Source organism: Gossypium arboreum, chromosome 5, assembly GCF_025698485.1.
Source record: "Gossypium arboreum isolate Shixiya-1 chromosome 5, ASM2569848v2, whole genome shotgun sequence".
NCBI lineage: Eukaryota > Viridiplantae > Streptophyta > Magnoliopsida > Malvales > Malvaceae > Gossypium > Gossypium arboreum.
In genome coordinates, this window is record NC_069074.1 from 23741019 (window position 1) to 23760594 (window position 19576).

At 32.3% G+C, this 19576-nt stretch overlaps 1 protein-coding gene across 2 annotated transcripts; it reads right to left on the reverse strand.

The window, feature by feature from the left end:
• Positions 1–519: 519 nt before the first annotated feature.
• On the reverse strand, positions 520–14312 carry LOC108479863 (SCY1-like protein 2 B). 2 transcript variants are annotated; one of them, XM_017782689.2, is made up of 14 exons: positions 13544–14312; positions 11123–11227; positions 10634–10738; positions 9681–9863; positions 8092–8218; positions 7701–7762; positions 7495–7581; positions 7033–7119; positions 5757–5870; positions 4444–4572; positions 3148–3210; positions 2247–2408; positions 2021–2139; positions 520–1895 (listed from the first exon to the last, which is right to left on the reverse strand). In XM_017782689.2, the coding sequence occupies exons 1-14, from the start codon at positions 14033–14035 to the stop codon at positions 953–955; spliced, it is 2778 nt and encodes a 925-aa protein (XP_017638178.2). In that variant the 5' UTR covers positions 14036–14312; the 3' UTR covers positions 520–952. The 2 variants fall into 2 exon arrangements, with proteins under 2 accessions (XP_017638178.2, XP_052884208.1); XM_053028248.1 differs by having other exon boundaries at positions 2247–2330; positions 13544–14291.
• Positions 14313–19576: the final 5264 nt, after the last annotated feature.

Here is a 19576-nt window from a genome sequence, read left to right on the forward strand (position 1 = left end):
CAATGAACCTATCTTGTCGGGCCGAATAACCCCAAATGAACATGAAAGATCTACAATGTGTGCATCGATCGCAAGCTCCTTTGCGCAACTCATGACACTTACGAAAGCAAAGAGGTCAAGGTACATCAGGAATCATACACCATTGTTGCTCAAATTCTCTTTTGCTATAATAGCTAATATTTGCTCCAATTTCATTTTCACCATTTTGTGATATTAGAAGATTTCTTTCCAATTATGAATAAAATCCGACTTTTGATTTGAAAAATTGAGAGAATTATTAAGTATTAATCTAAAGGATGCATTTTAACAAGAGAATAAACCATTTGCTAACGAAGTTACTGTCTAGAGGAAAATTGAAGAATCAAATTAACTGCTATTTTCTCTTCAAGTGCCAAACCAAATAAAAGTACAAATATAAGGGTCAATCAAGTATTTAACCCAATTATTTATCAATGTCATCAAAATTACGCATCACAAATCATATTAATTCCCAATTTGACAGCGCAATACAATGTAAAATATCGAACATCAAACTTGATTCAATATCGATCCAATTTAACATTTACATTCACTGTTGTTGTAGACCACAATCTACAAAGTAATGAATGTCCCAAAAAAAAATGATTTACTTTTATTTCTCGTTACAAAAATTGAGGACTCAAACAATTATAGTGCAGTGCGGTGGCAACACTAATTGAGATAACACACATCTCTTACATGTAATCCCAATTACAATAATAAAGTTACAAACAAGCCCATATCGATGCTATGATATATATATAGTAAACAATGCCGTCTGCAGTGACAATATATGACCGTCATCCACAGATGTATAAATTTACTTTCAGGGATCTGACAAAGCGTTATGCAGAAGGGAATGACTGCTCTATCAGATCATTTTAAAAGAGAAATAAAATAAAACAAGTCACTCTGGTAGAAGCAACCCCAAATATCAAAGTAAATCTAAAATAGGTGCCTGCTGAGATGATGATTTGGCATGGGTAACCCTTGCTCTTCCCATCCCTCTTCCTCTACCCACAGCAGCCGAGGGTGGTGGTGCAAGTTTTGGAGCAGCCGGCTCATTTTTGCTAGTGCTAAATATAGACCCAAGATCTAATGATTTCTGATTATTATATGAAGAGCTCATCGAAACTGAATTCCCTTGATTCTGTTTCAAGAAACCAATAGAATTCTGGAAGCCTCCACTATTCAAAATACTTGCATTCGGAGTTGAATCCACAGGATTTGGACCTAGTAGCTCCCCAGAGTTTTGGTTGCTGAAGGCCCAGCTGTTGCTTTTGCTCTCAGGGAAGGTACTTGTGATAGAATTGGATCCATAATTGTTTGTGACTGGTCCCATGGTGCCATTGTTGAATGTCCCAAAACCATTAGAAGCACTAGGCCGGGGAGGCCAGTTTGAAAAAGGATCTAAATCATCAAAATTTGACGGTGATGATGTTCCAGCATTGAATTGCTTCTCAACATTGCCCGACTCTGCAGTAACACCTAAAGGTGCACGAGGAGGCCACTCGATGTCAACCGCAGTGCAAGAAACAGGCATTTGCTGGCTAGATACAGTAGATATCACGGAAGGCTCTGTTTGTATGGGTGCTGATTGAATTGATTTATCACCCAAGATGGGATTAACGGATGAGTTGTTTTGTGAAGCCTGCTGAACAGTGGCACTGACACTGGCACCAGCACTGGCAGCTCCTCTGGCTGTAAGGCCCCAGTCTTCATCCCATGAGGGGCTGCTTTTTGCATTGGCAGCACAAGAAACTGTTGCACTCGTTTTGCTCAAGGCTTGAGACTGAAGCCCATTCGCAGCAGTAGCATGTTTTACCTCTGGGATCCCAGAATCAGTTAAAGTAACCCCCCGTTTTTCTTCTATCTTGCTGAGTTAACACAAAATTAGAGATTCAGCAAGGGAGACTAAAATATTTTTTTCATTACAAAATCACAATGGTAAACAGAAATAGGATATAAGGGAATTCATCAATCACAACAATAACAAATATACCTGAGAATATCCTTAACAAAGTGCATATATTTAGCAAACTGCTGAATATTCAACTGTTGGGCAGTGAGAAGAGGCATGAGTAGAGGGAGGACGTGCTCTGCAGTGAACTCAACTCCATACTGAACAAAATGAATAGAAAAGACAGATACTGAGCTGTAAGGCACCAGAAGTTCTCGACATACAAAAGAAAAACAACCTAAGCAACAAACAATAGAGATCTCATTACCTGCTTGAGAATTGAGCTTGAAACTGCTAGGGTACACATAAGGGTGGGAGCTGAACGATCAACAGCTGTACAACGTTGAATGGTCTGTAATACCTCCAGCACAGCATGTTTATTTAGTGTTTGAACAAAATCTGCTAAGCATAGCAAAGCATTGACTCTAACCTGCTCAAAGAAACTAAGAGATTCAGAAGAAATCAATAGAAATAGAGTAGCTATGTTCTTTTAAAATGCACTTTTAAAACTGCTTTTAGAATAATATTCAACAAGAATAAAAAAAGCCCCTAACTCCACATACTTTGAGAAACAGTTGTATCTGCTGCATTCAATTCGGATGAGCATTATGAATACTATTGAATGACAAGAAAGAAGATAGAATTTAGATGTCTTCCTAAAAGCATTAATGAAACACACTTCACTATGCCCATTCTTCCTTTTTCCAATATGATAATTTCATGAATGGCCTAAATTCACATTCTTCAAGAGGCTCAAATGTCTTTCCAGGAAACTAGCAGGGATAATGCACAAAGTTAACCTAAAGCAGCTCTAACATATGCATTTGAAGCATACTAAATATCCAAAGACGGGCCCCTTTTTTTAATAAATTATATGAAATATTGATGAAGAATGTCTCTCTATTTGGATTAGTTGGGCCTTAGTTCCTCATGGGTTTAACACCAAGTTATGACTTAGTTCCTCATGGGTTTAACACCAAGTTATGAAGCTTATGTAAGTTATATTATGTTAGGAGGTTGGATTTGGGTAACAGAAAAACGTTGATACTGAAAATTATTCTGGAGAATTGTCCTACATCACATGGCAGTGTTTATTCATATTATTACATCTAATAAATTATGACAAAATAATATAATTAAAGTTAATTAGCAAAAATATGCATACATACCGCAGCAACAGTTGTTTTAAGAGCTAAGCCATGAATACGAGGCAGAATGGCTTCTTTCACAAGCTGAACATAAAGAATAATTTGAAACATAAAGTTAGTACTTCAACAACAGGCTATCATCATGAATATAATAATGAAAAAGACAATAAGAAATATAGATGAAACTTACAAGGTGTTTGACACCATACTGTCTAATCCATATTTCACAACCAACAAATTCCTATTGTTAATATATTTACAAAAATAACTGAAAATACTGCAATGCACTCGGAATAGCTCAAAGATGCTTGAACAAAATCCACTATGAGGTAGATTAGCTTGTTTCACAAGCTGTAAAGCATAAAAAAGTAATCTTAAATAACCGGCTGTTACTTGTTGGCACTTAACACCCTCATTATAGAAATATCAACAAGAATATAACAGCTAAAAGAACTCAAAACATGAAGATCTTGCTTCTCTTTCACAGTGATCTGGAAAAATAAATTTGAGCTAAAATCCACTACGAAAATGTTGATGGAAACAACTGCAACTTACGATAGGTAAAGACCCACTATTATGACTACAAAAAGGAAATGGAACTATGCTATGGAGGAATAAACTTATTAGCTTACCAGATCAGAGTATGTTTTCTTTTCAAATAATAAAGAAAATCATCAAAATTAAACATGAAGATCCAGCACTATAAGAGTTGAAGAACAAAAGTTATCTGACAAAAAGTGCTGGATGTACTAAGAATGATTTTTATTAATTTCTCTATTTTTGTGACACAAGCCAGTGACATTTCTTACATTAAATTACTCAAGAAGTTGGTCAAGCATGCGAGCAATTAATGAAAAAATCAAGCACAATCATTCAAACAAAATGCCGAAAAGTTGTAAGTTTTGCTCTCTCCATCCATTGTTTCAACTTTCGACTTCAGATTTGATTCATTTCAAATCGATATTAAATGCAGCTAATGAAAAAAAAAGGGCGTGATCCTTCTGCAACGATGGAATTATTATCTTATTTAAAAATTTAAGGCAAAGATGAGATCTGAGTGTGAAGCTGTACATTCCTCTTAGTATCTAGAGTCTAAGGAATAATTTACACCATCCAACAATCAACAGGTACTAATGATTGCCCCTTTTTGTAATATTCAATAACAAGCATAAATAACATCCTAGTCAAAGATATAAATGATTCTCTTCTAAAACATGTGCAATCAATTTATGATTATTATTGCATACAACAAAAGATGAGAAGGTAAACCTCTTGAAATAACAATCCATTAAAAGAAAAACAATGCATGACAGTCACCTGCATATCAAGCTGTTTGGCAAGGAATAGAGATTTTCTCAAAGCCTCTTCTTGTATACGAGGATCACCGTCATCATACGCTCGAACAAGCATGGGCATTACATGGGATACTCGATGCTCCGAAGTTGTCTACAGTAATTGGAGTAACTAAATTAAATGATTGAGCATGATCCATGATGAAAACAAGCCTCAGAAGAAAATGTGAAACATGACATTGCCATTTCATAAAGGATCCTTTTCAGAAATTACCATATGGTGGAAGGAAGTGAAACACAAAAGCCCAGTAAAATTGAATGGCATATCTGAAAGCAATTGAAATATCAAGCTTCTTCATTTACATGATACGATATCTATGATTCCACAGTTCTATTGAGCTACTGATTAATAGCAGTAAAAGAATGACTATCTATAGAAGTATTTATCAGTACCTAAAACATCAGGTGGCAACCTTGAAACCTTAATAAAAGCTCAAACAAAACTCCCAAAACAAAAAGAGGACTGGGTGTGTGTGTATGTTGCGGAGGGGGGAGGGGGCTATTAAGGATGCAAAGATGATTGACACATTAAGATTTTCTTTGGTTAGTTAGGGAGTTCTGTATTAGTTTAACTGTAGTTTTGAAGTTCTAGGGTTTTACAGTTATATGTAGGTTCTTAATGTGGGCTTTTCTTATCCTATTATGTTCTGCTATAAGTTTAGTTAGTTTCCTATCTGGAGTCTACGCAGTTGTTAAAGTCTAAATTAAAGTAAAACTTCTGTTCCTTCTAGGAGTAAGGATGTTTGGAGTCTATATTAATCAATTTACTCTTTCAATTGAGATATGAAATTATTATATGAGAACTTCCGCAGTATTCCATCATAATTGTGTGATGCAATCAACCATAGGTGCAAGGAACCCAGGGAATCTTTATCAGTTTTTTCACTTATTTTATTTTCTTTGTTCTCTAACTCTAACAAATCACTGAGATTGAGAAAACTTTGGGGTCAGGGAGCGAGAGATATCCAAGAAAAACAACAGAACAAAATGAAAAAAACCTATATCACCCATAAAAATAGCTTTCATGAAATTTAAAAAGAATGTACACGTAAAATGACCATCAAAGTAGAATATAAGCAATGTTCCGAACCACATAGATCTATTTCTCCATCACTTCCTTCCATATCATGTAAAATTTTACTAGATATCAACTTGTTCATATTCACAAACAAAACTACACCAGTCTTTTTTCTGATTGTATCTTAAAAGATACAGAAAAAGAAAAATGGAACTTTTGACCCTTGGAAGCATTCTTTGAAGGAGCAAACTACTAGTTACCTTGTTAATAATAAGATCTGCATGCTTCACCAGCAACAACAGGGTCTCTCCTGCAGCAGTGCTCATGACAGGCACAAGAGCTGGGAACGTAACTAACTCGAAATCAGATTTACCCTACGATACATTTCAAGCCATCAGTTCATTAGTCAAAAAGATTGAAAAGCATGATTATAGTATACTAGATATAACTATACCAGATTCAGTATTACATGCGGTTTCATCACAATTCAGATTTGTTAACAGAAAAAAGAGATGAACTAAGGGAAAAGCACTTCCTCCACATTACCAAATGATAAAGCTCAAACAGACCTCAAATAGATGAAGGAAAAAAGAATTTTGGCAAGCCAACTAAATGCGACTACTTTGAGAGTGAAAATTTTGGCACGGTTTTAACATTATTTATTGGTGCTATATTACATTTGGCATTCAATAAGGAACGTAAATTTGATACAAGTAGCTCCATGTATAATCCAAATGCCGGTAGAAGTCGATTTGATAATTTTCAGCAACAATAAATGAAATTACCCTTTTAAAATTTCATTTAGAATCCAACTAAAGCAACATAACTTTGCACTTGTTAACCTTTTGCTATATGTTAAACTTTATTTTCACAGGAAGAAACTATCCCTAGACAGCGTCCTTTTACCCATAACCTAGGATATGGTCCTAAATTGAGCATAACATGCTTTTCCTGCATTCATCATAGATCATACACCAAAATCTTAATATGCTTATTTAAATGTAAATTACAACATTCATTATAAATATAAATAACATATAGTTAAGCATTTACGCATATTCATGGCTATTATTTGATATGTTTATTCATTGTTATTGTCATTATTAGACAGTTGAGAAAATACTGAAGTATCTTATTTAGTAGCAGAATTTTTTCTTATGAAAAGATTTAGTAGATAGAACAAACAATTTAAGGGAAGTAAAAAGCTGTCGACCAAGAAACAGCAGGAAAGAGAAACACAGGCTATACCATATTTCAGAAAACGAAGTGCAGGGCTGCAGGCAATTTATGTTAAAGTTGCAGAAATAGATCTTGAGAGGCAGGAAAAGGGTAATCTAATATTTAACAGAGAAAATACCTAGCACATTGAAAATATCAAAAGATAGACCTTCATTAACAACTGATCCAGAAAGGTTAGCATGGAGATACTTCAATGGCCAATACAATCTCCAATCAAATTATTTGAATTCCAATCACGAAAAATAAAACATGCATTCTATTAATACTCCAAAACCTTAGTATGAGCAAAACAAGCACCTGTGACTCTGCAATCTTGAGAACCATGGGCACAATCATTGGCTGCATAACCAGATTCCTTAGCTCTGCACAAAGAGGCGGAAGTACCTGCATTTAGAAATCTTATTTACTTGACTAGCTTTGGCCAAACAAATGCAATCCTTAATATCATGAACCACTAATATCTCCTTAAGCTCGTGAACCAGAAATAGCAACGAATAAGAAAGGGAGAGAGATAACATTTGAAGATCTTGAAGCATCACCCCATGAGAGGGAAAGAGTCTGGGAGGAGGAACGCACATATGTTAATCACTTTAATAAATCAAGAACTCTGATTTCTGATATATCTTCGTTTATTTTCTCAAATATCCTTAAATACAGGCCCTAAATAACTATAGTAATGTACTTAAAATTTGAACTTGTATTACACACCAAGCAATATTAGGGAAGAAGCACTGAAAGAGACAAAATAAAACCTCAAACCTTATATTGCAACACACGGGAATCAAAATCTTTCCACATATCAGATAAAGCTTTTAGAAACTCAGACTTCTGCATGTTATCTCTTTCCTGCGAAACAAAATCGACATCCAGGAATTTAGCAATTTTATAGCACTTATTCAAGCAAGTGGCTTCTAGATACTGCAGTTAATGAGCATGTGTTAGACAAGAAAAATTCAAATGCATACAAGCATGTGGTCAAGGAAACGAAGAGCACGCAACCTAGTGTCATCCCGGAAAAATGGAGAGCCTGAAATATAGCACAAAATTCAATAAATTAATCCAATTAGCAGGACAAACATCAGTATCCAAAGCAAACAATGACACTGTCTTTTGAGAGGAAGTACATATTTTACGATAAAAAGAGACTTAATGCATGATTATTTGCTTTTCACAGCAACTCGATGACCCCTGAATTTGCAGTACAGCTCATAGTAAAGAGATGAAAGCAACCAGAAACGTTCTCTTAAAATTATTTAATTCTAAAAAAAATTGGATACAGGAAACAGACTATTATTCTAAAGTATTTTCCTTTTTTATTTTTTGAGGACATAAAAGAAAATTAAAAAGGTTTATTACCTGTAAAATCCAGTGCTGATGGCCTGGTAGATTCATTAGCAGAGAGCATCCTTTGTAAGTCATGGATAAGTTCTGGTGGGATAGAGGAGAAGGCTTCACTGGATAAGTACGTCAATGTATTCATATACTGCAGGAAAGAAACAACACAATCAACCACTAGAAAGACAAAAAGGGAAGAAAAAACGTAATTCAAATCTAGTATGCTAGAATAGGATATATCTTCAAAATGTAAACTTGTTGAATTCTTAAGTCTCTAAAGCAGTCTTTCACACAAACCTCTCTAATTTGCATGAGGGAACAAATGGATGGCGGTAGAGAGCTTTCAGAAAAGGTTTTTTACATGTGCCTTGCTAGGTGCCAACAAAATTTGAATAAATTGGGAGAAAGCATCTATATAAACTTAAAAATGGGGAAAAAGTGCAAGGTGTAAAACATTGACTGAGTCAATTGTTGAACAACAATGTCTGGATTCATATAGTTATAAACCTAAAGTTCACTAAATCTTAAAAGACTTCATTTGGTAAACTGACTACTGAAAAAGAAATATAAATGCAGGAATTGTGGGAAATTTGTTATTAAGTCAACAGGTCGGATAAGAGGAAGACTTCGAAGGACTTTTAGCACAAACAAGAGGAAAGATACTGTTTGAAAGAATTAACGCCATATAATCTGTGGCAATGTGGTTAGCATTTCTGAGTCACTAATTTACAACCCATTGGGTCTCAACTGAAATAGATTTGATGATAAGTGCAACCTTAAGTCAGGTTGAACAGGTTTGTACTAAGTTTCTCAGTCCAGCCAATTTCAAAAATCGAAAGATCCAAAGGAAAGCTTACTTGCTGAACCAGATAATCCAGAATAATAACTCAATCCTGAAAACTAAAATGTTGACATATACCAAAAAAACGATTGAGTTTACATGTGTTTTATCACACAATATATACTACTTTTGAAATCTAAAAACCCATCTTTTGAAATTCAAGTTCCAAGTCAGATTGGAGGACTTCCAAGCGATGCAGGGAGTGCAAGAAACAGAGGGAATGATAAAGTCAAATAAGCATCAACCATTGCCTTCTCATTTAGGTTGAATTAAAGTCAATGTGGATGTGGCTTATAATTCGCTGAAGATGGCAATGCAGAGTTATTCAGAGGGTATTCTGTTGTTTTGTGCTTTTACTAAAGTGATACATTGTGAGAAAACATGGATTTATGTATTTAGGTTTTGTAAGTGATATATTGCTGGATATGAAAGAAATTTTCCAAACAAAGATCTAACTTTGGGAATGGAGTAATATAATTTAGACATTTAGGGTTTAACTTTGGAATTTAGTATTTGTCAGTTCTCTCTATCATGTTAGGAGCAGCGCTATCATGTGATGAAGGAGAACAGCAATTCTGGTACAGATCTCTCCCTACCTCCTTGCATAATCCTGCCTTAAGTTAATATAAATGATTTTCGTTTTCTACTTTGAACAAAAATGAGAGCAAAACCCGTAGGCATGATATAAAATTAATAAGAAAGTAGTTTTTCTTGTTTAGAAAACAAAAGAGGCAATCGGAAAAGGATAAAAAATTTAATTAGTAAGTACCATCTTGACATTGTTGTTGCAGTCAAACAAAGGCTTTCCAGCAACTAGATGGTATGCAAGGCATCCATAACTGAAAATATCAGAAGACCATCCAACTGAAGATGATTTACTACGAACCAACTCAGGTGCAGTATAATTCAATGATGGCTGAAGAGGCATGACAGAATCTTCAGTATCATATTCCTGCAAACAGACCATATCAAATTAGAATATTAAAGCTAAATGTAAATCATAATTGCACAAGCAAATCCACCCATCATGATGAGTGAAGTGACAAAATATCATAAGGAGCACACTCCTATTTGCAAAGACCAAACAGCACATGGCCAACAAGTAAACATGAATAAAACAGAGAAGGGACCAAAGCCTAAATTGTAGAAAGACAGCTACTAAGAGCAGATGTATTTATGCCAAAGAAATAAGCAATCAAAGAATGGAGTTAAATGACATTCCAAAATGCACACACAATAATAAATATTTAATCATGTACGACCATGTAGCGCATCTATGACATATCATATTAGAACATAAAATAATACACGGCAAGATGGCATCATATCCACATTGCAAAGAGGCTAACCTAATGAAAGATGGCATGACAATAAGTAAATTACAAATAGTAAACTAAAGTATGTTACTTATGCTCAAGGGTGAGTATCATATATGCCGACTAGCCTGACATTCCAATTTTTCATGCTTTTCCCTATAGGTGGACAGTCAGACCTCCATGCCCACATCCATCAAATATGTGCTGAACGAAATTATTTCATGGAAAATGAAATTACAGCAACATAGCCAGAGAAAATGTGCCGATTTCAGTTGGTCAATGAATTAATTTTTTTTTTCTTTGAGTATGATGGAAAGTACCATGGCGTGAACCTACATTTCTTCTCAAACTCCACTGACAGTTACAATTTTGAGCTAAATCATTAAGATATCAAAAGTCTTCTTACAGAATAATGGAAGGCCTTCACAGAATCACTAGAGGCCTGATCTGTTGAGATAGCAAAACCAAACCCACCAAGTTTCCAAGCTCCACTTGATGTAATTAAGACATTCTGCAAAGTACAAACTCATTTGTTAAACACACTTGTAAAGCAGTTAGGTTCCCCGCCCACAATTATCTACCATGTAAGCTCAAAAGGCGACATAGTAATCTGTTTTCAACAATCAAGAAAGTATGAAAGAAGCAAACAAAAACTTACCAAAAATTTGTAGGCCGAAGCCTACTAAAATTAATAAACAGGCAGAAAATTTTGAAAAATCGGAAGGTTAAAACACTATACAGAAGATGGCCCATAAATTATCACTAGTTCTTTATCCCAACACATCAAAATAACTATGCAGAGAAGGAAGATTTTACTGCAATATCAGGATCATATTAGTATAAGTCAAGACAACATTATTATTAAAACAATAAAAAGAAGAAGAAAAAAAGCAACCTCAGGTGATATAGCTCGATGAATAAGGCGTGCATTGGCATGAAGAAATTCCAAGGATTCCGCGATCTGAAGCAAACCATGCTTCACCTCCAACAAACTCATTTCCTGTGAAGAAAACACACTTCTAAGTTTGCTATAATCATATAACATAAGAGGTGAATGCATAACAAGATGGTGATTCAAGCATCCGGCATTTCCAGTGAAATCTTTAAGAACAACTTTTCATCTTATACAAATACATATCAAACATTAGAAACATGCACATCCAATGTCTAAAAGAAACAATGGGTTAGATTTCAAAAACTAGCAATATCTCAAGGTGAAAGCAATTTGTTCATGTAGAGGAGAAATAGAGGCATCGTGAAAAGTACAATTTTTCCCTTATCCTATTTGAGAACATTTTCTTAAAAGGGAGAGGATATTGTTTACACTGAAACTAACCCCTGAAAACATCACTTTAAGTTCCCCAAAGCCGAAAGGATTCAAAAGTATCCCACATCACTGTTTTAGGTTGATATTCCCTTTAAACCCTTAATAGTGTCAATTTAACAATAACCACAAAACAGGTTATAGTAGTTATAAACCTACAATAACCTTCTTTTTGTCCACTCTGAGAAAATTTAAAAGGAACATTTTTACTACTCAACTCCACTCCAGTAATCTCCCCACCCACTTACTGTAATCTCTTCCACCTCCAAACTTCCCAACATAGTGTTAAGGTTGAGACCAATTAGAAATTAAATATCAGGGCATCTCAAATGCATTCCAAACTCCAATTAAGCATGGTGAAAAAAAAATCTAAAATTCAAACTATTTTCTTTTCTTTTTCTTCCTTCTGTTACTTTTTTTTTTTTTGGGGGGGGAGGGGGGGAGAATTAAGATGTTAAAATACTTACCATATAAGGCTTAGACTAAGCTCTAAGTTTTACACCTTTATGCAAGGTTGAACCATTGTGTGACACAATTTGTGCCTACTTTGCAAGTGAACCACATTCCATCTTAACTACAAAAGGCATGGTCCCTCTAGGTGTATTGTGAATAAAATCATTGAACTTATATTTTGACATAAATTCTTTCAAGGACTAAGCAATTAAGCATTACTGCAGGAAACTTGTACAACAAGCTTTATCTAGGTAACAACTGCTAACAACTATTGCTCAGCCTTTTGTTCTTAACTCTTCCAAAACCACATCTCAGATTTATTGCTTAGTTATACGGAATTGGTTATTCCTTTTATTCCCATTTTACTTAAGAAAAACAGATTCTGTAATACTTCAAAACCGTAATTAAAATAATATTGCATCAACTTGTTTAAATAAAAGTATTCTTGTTTGAAGCCAAAGGAGATAATTAGGGTTTTCTTTATTCTTATTGATAGTTACTCAGCTGGTTAATTCAATACTTCAATGGTTTATAGTAGCCACTAGTATTTGAGATTTTCTATTTTGTTAAACAGATCTTGATCATGGAATATCAATACTACAATTTAACCATTTTCTTAGATTTTGTATATTATTTCTAAAACTTAAAAATTTTATCCTCAATCCAGTCTAATATCCATGTCTTTCCCGTCTCCAATCTGAAATTTGCAGATTTAGTTAACTTCCATGATGACATAGATTATGGACCAAGTTATTGGACAGCTTAATATATATTTTTGAAAATCTCCTCTTAGTAAGGGCAGCAAATGCTTCTCTCAGCATGGTTTGCCCTCCTCATTTGAAATGCATATGCAATCTACTTTTCTTATATCCTTCAGACCCTCTAGAGATTGCATGTATCTTCTAACCAGTTCTTGATAACAAACCCCCAATTTGAATTAAGCCCTACTATTTTACAAGGCAAAAATTTTCAGTAACCTGTTTCCTTGCTGCCCACCTTTTGCCTCTAAACAAAGTAATACATTTAGATTGAAAAGTGCTTGACCAACAAGCAAACACCATTTTAGCACTTGCAACTGACCATATTTTTCATTCCTAGTCCAAAATGCTTATTCCTTTATTTTAGCAACTCTTATTCTTAAAGCTAGGATACTTCCACAACTCTGTTGACATAAAACACAAGAAACACACAGCTAAATTATCTACGTACCCAAATTAGTATAGGGCATATTGACTAAATTAAAAATACCGATGTAGAAAACTATACAGAAATTATAATTCAACATTTACAGTAAATCTAGTAAACTGGACAAACCGATTACAGTGCCACCATCATGCACAAAACTGATCCTAGAGAACTACAGCATTGAAAATAGCTATTATCACCTAGTAGAACAAAAAGTGATTTGCATAGATACACAAAGATTTGGATCAAATATACCTTTTAAGATTCACTCATTTATACAAAACATTGGAGCAACTTAAATTGAAAATGAATCAAATTTGAATTCGTTCAAGAAAAGGAGAGTAGAGCACGTACAATCCCTTTGAGATCCTTAGGAACTTTGGCAACATTCTCGACATTCCCAATCGCATTAGCCACCGACGCAAACAATGGCTCCGTAACCATCGTCATGGCATTCTTATTCTCATCCAAAGCCTGCACCACGTGAACCACCCCTGGATGCCGCAGTCTGACCAGCCTCGCCGCGTCCGCACGTATCAGATCGAAGAATGAATCCTCAACGATCTTGGAGAGCCCCGCGCGCGCGCGCGCCTCCGCCAGCATCTTCTTGTCCAGGAGCCAGACGCAAACGGTGGGATACTGGTGGGGACGCGTCGCATCACGCGCCCTGGCCGAGTACAACTTCCAGACAAGGCCAGGGCCAGCGGAACCAATCTGGTGAAGGAGTTCATAGTCCAGGAGCGCTTTGGGTCCGGAGACCTCCTGGACGGTAGTTTGTACGGTTTTCTCGATGACCGCAGCGGTTTTTGCGAAAGCTTGGGTTAGGGTTTTCATGTTGATCGACATTCTTCCTTTTGTTTGAAGTTAGTTTAGCAGAAGGAAGAAAATTGAATGAATTTATAAATAACGTACAATAGAAGAAAGGAAGAGGATGAAGGAATGTGGACTTTTTCCTTTTCCGGATTAGAGACCATTATATGCTTACCTGAATAAACAAATAATCAATTTAATAAACCTTCTAACTAATGCATCTATGGAGCCTCTTGCGAATTTACTAACGACCAATTTTTAACATCTCAATAAATGATATTGTGTATATTTTGTCTTTTTATTTTTATGTAACATTTTCGGAATAAAATATAAAAGTGGATTGTATTTAAAGCTCAAACTCTACTAGAAGTCCTTATATTACTAAAAATAAAAAATTATTCAAATAATGACACTGTTATAATTTGTCATTAAATTATTAGTAAAGTCAATAAAACATATCATACTCAATTAATTTACTCATAATTTGACCCAACTCATAATAAACTCAACCATCCTAAAAATTTACATGTATTTTCGAACTATCGTACGATTGAAAAATTACAAACTTAACACATTTTTTAACCATGTGATAGCTCAAAAATATATAGATTTTTTAAAGCATGGTTGGGTTTTTATGGATTGGATCATGGATAGATCGATTAAGTATAATATATTTTATCTAACTGATTAATAACTTAACGACAAATTACAACAATTTCACAATTTAAATAAATTTTATATCATAATTAAATTTATTGTAATTAACTGTGATTATACTGTTTTTACATATTTGAATAAAATAGAAAACTCACTAACTTGAGTATAATTAGGGCACTCAATTATTTATTTCAATTGTTTTTTTCTATTCTATATGTAATTTTTGGCATTCCATATGAAGGATTTATATCAGATTAAGGGGTTGTACTGAAATTGTTGAATCAAACTTAAAATGTTGTTGTAGAATAATTGAGTTGATAGTAAAAATTGTAATCAATTTAATTTTTAATTAAAATTATCAATTAATTAATTCATTGAAGTCTTTAAGAAGTCGTTAAGTGCTAACATAGAAAATGATGATATATTGGTTAACATAAAAATTATTAACGTAAATTGCTTAATTATTTTTAATCATTTTATGAGAACTTAATTAATTTTTAGATATTATATAAAATTTCTATGAAGTTTATAAAAGAAGTAGTAGTTTTTTTATAATTTTTATAATATTTGATCATTTATAATAACTTATACAATTTTCTATTTTTATAACTTTCTAAATTCATAATGTTTTAATAAAAATTATTACTTATTTTCTCTAAACTCACACACTACCTTGTATCATACCTGAGTATATTCTTATCAACTTTCCTCATGTCATCTTTTCACCAAACACTAAACTCATTGGTAGGTTAGGTATGTTGAAAAGTGATACTTTCTAAATATTTAATTAGTAGGAAAGTAATTTTAATGTTTAATATATTAAATTTTATACTTAAAAGTATTTTTAATGTTTGATATGTTAAGTTTTATAGTTAGAAAGTGTTTTTGACATTTGACATATTTTCTCTATTACTTCAACAGATTTTTCACAGATAATTTTTTTTCTTAATATCATTTTTATATGCATATTTAATATCTATATAGTATATCATTTACATATTAACTTTATTTTCTATTAATTTTTCTCTCTTTTCTTTTTAATATATTAATTGAAAATTCAATTTTATTATAATTTTTATGAATATTTATCAGCAAAAGGGAAAAATTAAAGTTTAGGTTTAGGTCACTTATTTAATCATTACCTTTTACATGATTTACCTTTAAATTATTTATAGTTTTACTTACAGCAATACCTAGAATCAACTTTTGTTATGTTCTTATGAGTCAACATTTATCTAAAATAAAACATGGTTTAAAGTATTTTAATTTTATTCCAAAACAAGTTTATATATACTTAATTTTATATATGCATTATTACATTTAGAAATATATATACATACAATAAAATTTTAAAACAATTTTGCTTTCAATTAAAGTTATAAATTAAAAATAATTTAAAACTATCAATTAAATTTTATTATTAAATATTTAATCCAAATATTTGTTAAGAATAAAATTAATTATAAAAGGTAAATACATGAATATTATATTTTATTTAATAAGGTTAGATTCAGTAAATTATAGTTACAGGAAAGTACTTAGTAAACCAAATGTGATGATGTAACTTTCTTGATATTTTAATCTATGCTTTCCGATGTACACCAAACGTTGTAAAGTAACATTGTCGATATCACATTTCAAGAAATCACATCCTATTGGAATCATAACATGATTGTCGAAACCATTTTTATTTTGAAAAAAGGGGATCGACTTTAAAGCGAAAATGGAGTCGCCACCAATCCTTTTTGTTTAGGTGTGATAGGGTCACCCTGTGATCGATCATTTTAATAAAACATTTTAGTTTATTAAAATAACGTTTTTGGTCTACGAAAAGCTAGAAAACGGATTTAGGAGTCGGTTACACGCGAGGAAAGATTAGCACTCTAGCAACGCCCAAAATTGGTACCGTATTGATCAATTAACACCCTAATGTTGAAAATTTGAAAGGATTTTAAAATACAACTTCTTTAAAAATGTGTTGGATAACTTAAATTGGATATTGAGATTCTCTCGTTAAGAAAGAATAAAACATCATATCCAGCACGTTAGGACACAACATTTCGAACCCCCGGTACAAGATTATATGCATTGAAATTTCAAAATGATATTTGGCTATTTGGACAAACGGTAAATCGAAACCCAGCACGATTGGACACGATTTCTCAAATTTCCAAACATAGAATATTGCCTTTATTTTTTTAGAAATCATTATCTCGAGATACAAAATGTCTATCCAGTGAGTTAGGACACAACACCTCGAATTCCTGAGAATAAACTTTTATTTGAAACTTATGCGTTTTTATTGAAAAAGGGGTACTCGGTTACTTAGATTTAACGAGGAAAATTGGGACCCAGTAAGTTAGGGCACAATCTTCTCGAAGATGCCAAATACCGAGTATTGCCTTATTTTGAAAACTTTTGAATAAAATGATTTTAAAACTTAAACGATATTAAAACACAACATTTTAAACGAATAAAATGCGATAGAATAATAATGTACAACGATAAGATAAAATAATAAAATGCAATATTAAAACAATTCTAAGCAAATGATACATAAAAAGAATTTAAAATGGATATTACAAAACAATCTAAAGTGTATAAAATAATTTAAAAAAATTAGTACCCATTCAAGATAAAATAATATTTAAAATTCTTTAAAAATAATATATAAATAATTCAAAATATATAATGTGTGAAAAAGTTTGAAATACATAATATATGAAAATATTAAAGTAAATAATGTATAAAAATTTGAAATGAGCATTCTATAAAAAGTTAAAATAGATAATAACAAAAATGTAAAATAAATAAATAAATAAATAGAATGTTAATAACAAAAGTAAAAAACATATATAAGAAAAATAGTAATGAAAACAATATTAGTATATAAATAAAAATAAAAATATAATAAATAGAAATATTGTAATACCCCAAAAATTTTTACAGTAAAATATTATCCGTGATATAGTAAAATAAGGAAATAAAGTGACAAAAAGGAATTTTAAGTGCTGTCAATATTGAGAAGTATATTATGATATATTAATTCAAGAAAAGACTAAATTGCAAAGATGAGAAAAGTCTTGTTGCACAAGAGTAAATACTCAAAATTTAAGGGGTTGAAGTGTAAATATAAAAAATTTGAAGGACTAATGGCAAATATTTTAAGGGTGGAATGATCTAGAAACCAAGAAAAAATTATGAATTAGGACCAAATTGAATAGGTAAACAAATTATGAGGGACTAAATTGTAATTTTACCAAATTAAGTGATGACTCAATGATGGAATTCTAAAAGATCATGAAGGGCAAAATGGTCAATTAAGTAAGAGAGAGAATTCTAGAATGTAATAATTATGTTGATGATATTTTAAATTAATTAATTAGATAAATATTATTTTATTAATATTTTATGAGATGTTTATTATTATATTATTGTTTATTTAGTATAAAAGGAAGGAAAGATGAAGAATTATCAACACATTTCCTTTCCCATGCAAACTAACGTAAGATAAGAAGAAGAAAAAAGTTTGCTTTCTTTACAATTTAGTCCTTCCACCAAAAATTCATTATTTTCACCTAAAATTGAAAGAATTTCCATAGCTATCAAGAGAGAAAGATAGCAAGGAGATGATGGGGAGCAAGAATATCAAGTTGGATTCAAGAAATCGAAGCTGGAGGAGAGAGAAAATCAAGTTAAAATTGAAGTCAATAAGAAAAGGTAAGTACATCAAGATTTCAATATGTTTTAAGTTTGTTATTATTGATAAAGCATGGAAATAATGTTATAGTAGAGTTTTCTTACAGAAGGTCCTATGTTTTTGATATGTTAGTGAAGAAAAAAATAAGAGAAAGTTATGAGAAATGGTGTAGAAAAAGAAAATAAGAGTGTTATAACATGGTAATTAATAGCTTGCACAAAAACAGTTTGGACAGCAGCAGTAGACTAACTTTGAAAAATCACCATAAATTTTAGAAATCGAATTAGAAGATGAAAAAAATGTGGAATTAAATCTTATTAAGTCTAGTTTCTTATAGAAGAAATGATGTAAGCAATGGAATTGTAAATCATGAGACATGATGAATTTTGTGAGACAAGGTCAGAATGATTTCGGGTTCCCCTGTTCTGACTTTATAAAATCATAAAAAATTGGATAGAAATAATTATGGGATTAAATTTATATTTTTAGAATCCTGAATGAGTCTATTTTCAATAAAAACAAACGGGAACATCATTCGAATTCTGTACGAGGAGATAATTAATTTTTAGTGAAGAAGGGCCAGAACTGTCAGACAGTAGAACAGGGGTAACTTTAAAGAATAAACTATACTTATTGGATAAACCAAAAATTCTGAAAATTTTATGGTAAGAAGATATATGAGTCTAGTTTCAGTGAAAATTATCAGATCTTAATTTGGAGTTCTATAGCTCCAGATATAAATAATTTAGTGACTATGACGCAGATAGACAGCTTGAATGTTCATAAAAGTAAATAATAAAAATTATGGATAATATTACTTACAAGTGTGTTATCTACATTAAAGAATGTGGACTGGAGAGGAGGAGGAGGGAAAATATGTATGAATATTCATCTAGCATGGCTAATTTGTATATTTTAGGCTCAGGGACTAAATTGAATAAAAGTAAAACTTTATGGGCAATTTTATAAACATGTCAGAAATGACCAAATTGCATGAAATGGATTATTTTATTATTTAAATTACAAAGTTGAATGAAATTATTAATTTAGTTCAAGATCGGGGGGAAAACATATTTTAGGGATTAAATTGAAAAGTGTTGAAATTATGGAAAATTCTGATATTTTATAGAATTCATGGACTGTTATCAATATATATGAGAATAATAGCTGGAAATAAGGATTAAATTGCAAGAATTTTATTTTCCTGACCCTAAGGACGA

Bases quoted from the DNA above. Each gene is read 5' to 3' on its own strand.
- LOC108479863 (XM_017782689.2), bottom strand. From the start codon at position 14,035: ATGTCGATCAACATGAAAACCCTAACCCAAGCTTTCGCAAAAACCGCT. The intron at 10,739-11,122 runs GTTGCTTTTTTT...TGTACTTTGCAG, and splicing joins ATCGAGCTATATCACCTGAG to AATGTCTTAATTACATCAAG. The intron at 5,871-7,032 runs GTGCTTGTTTTG...AATGTATCGTAG, and splicing joins TCAAGATTGCAGAGTCACAG to GGTAAATCTGATTTCGAGTT.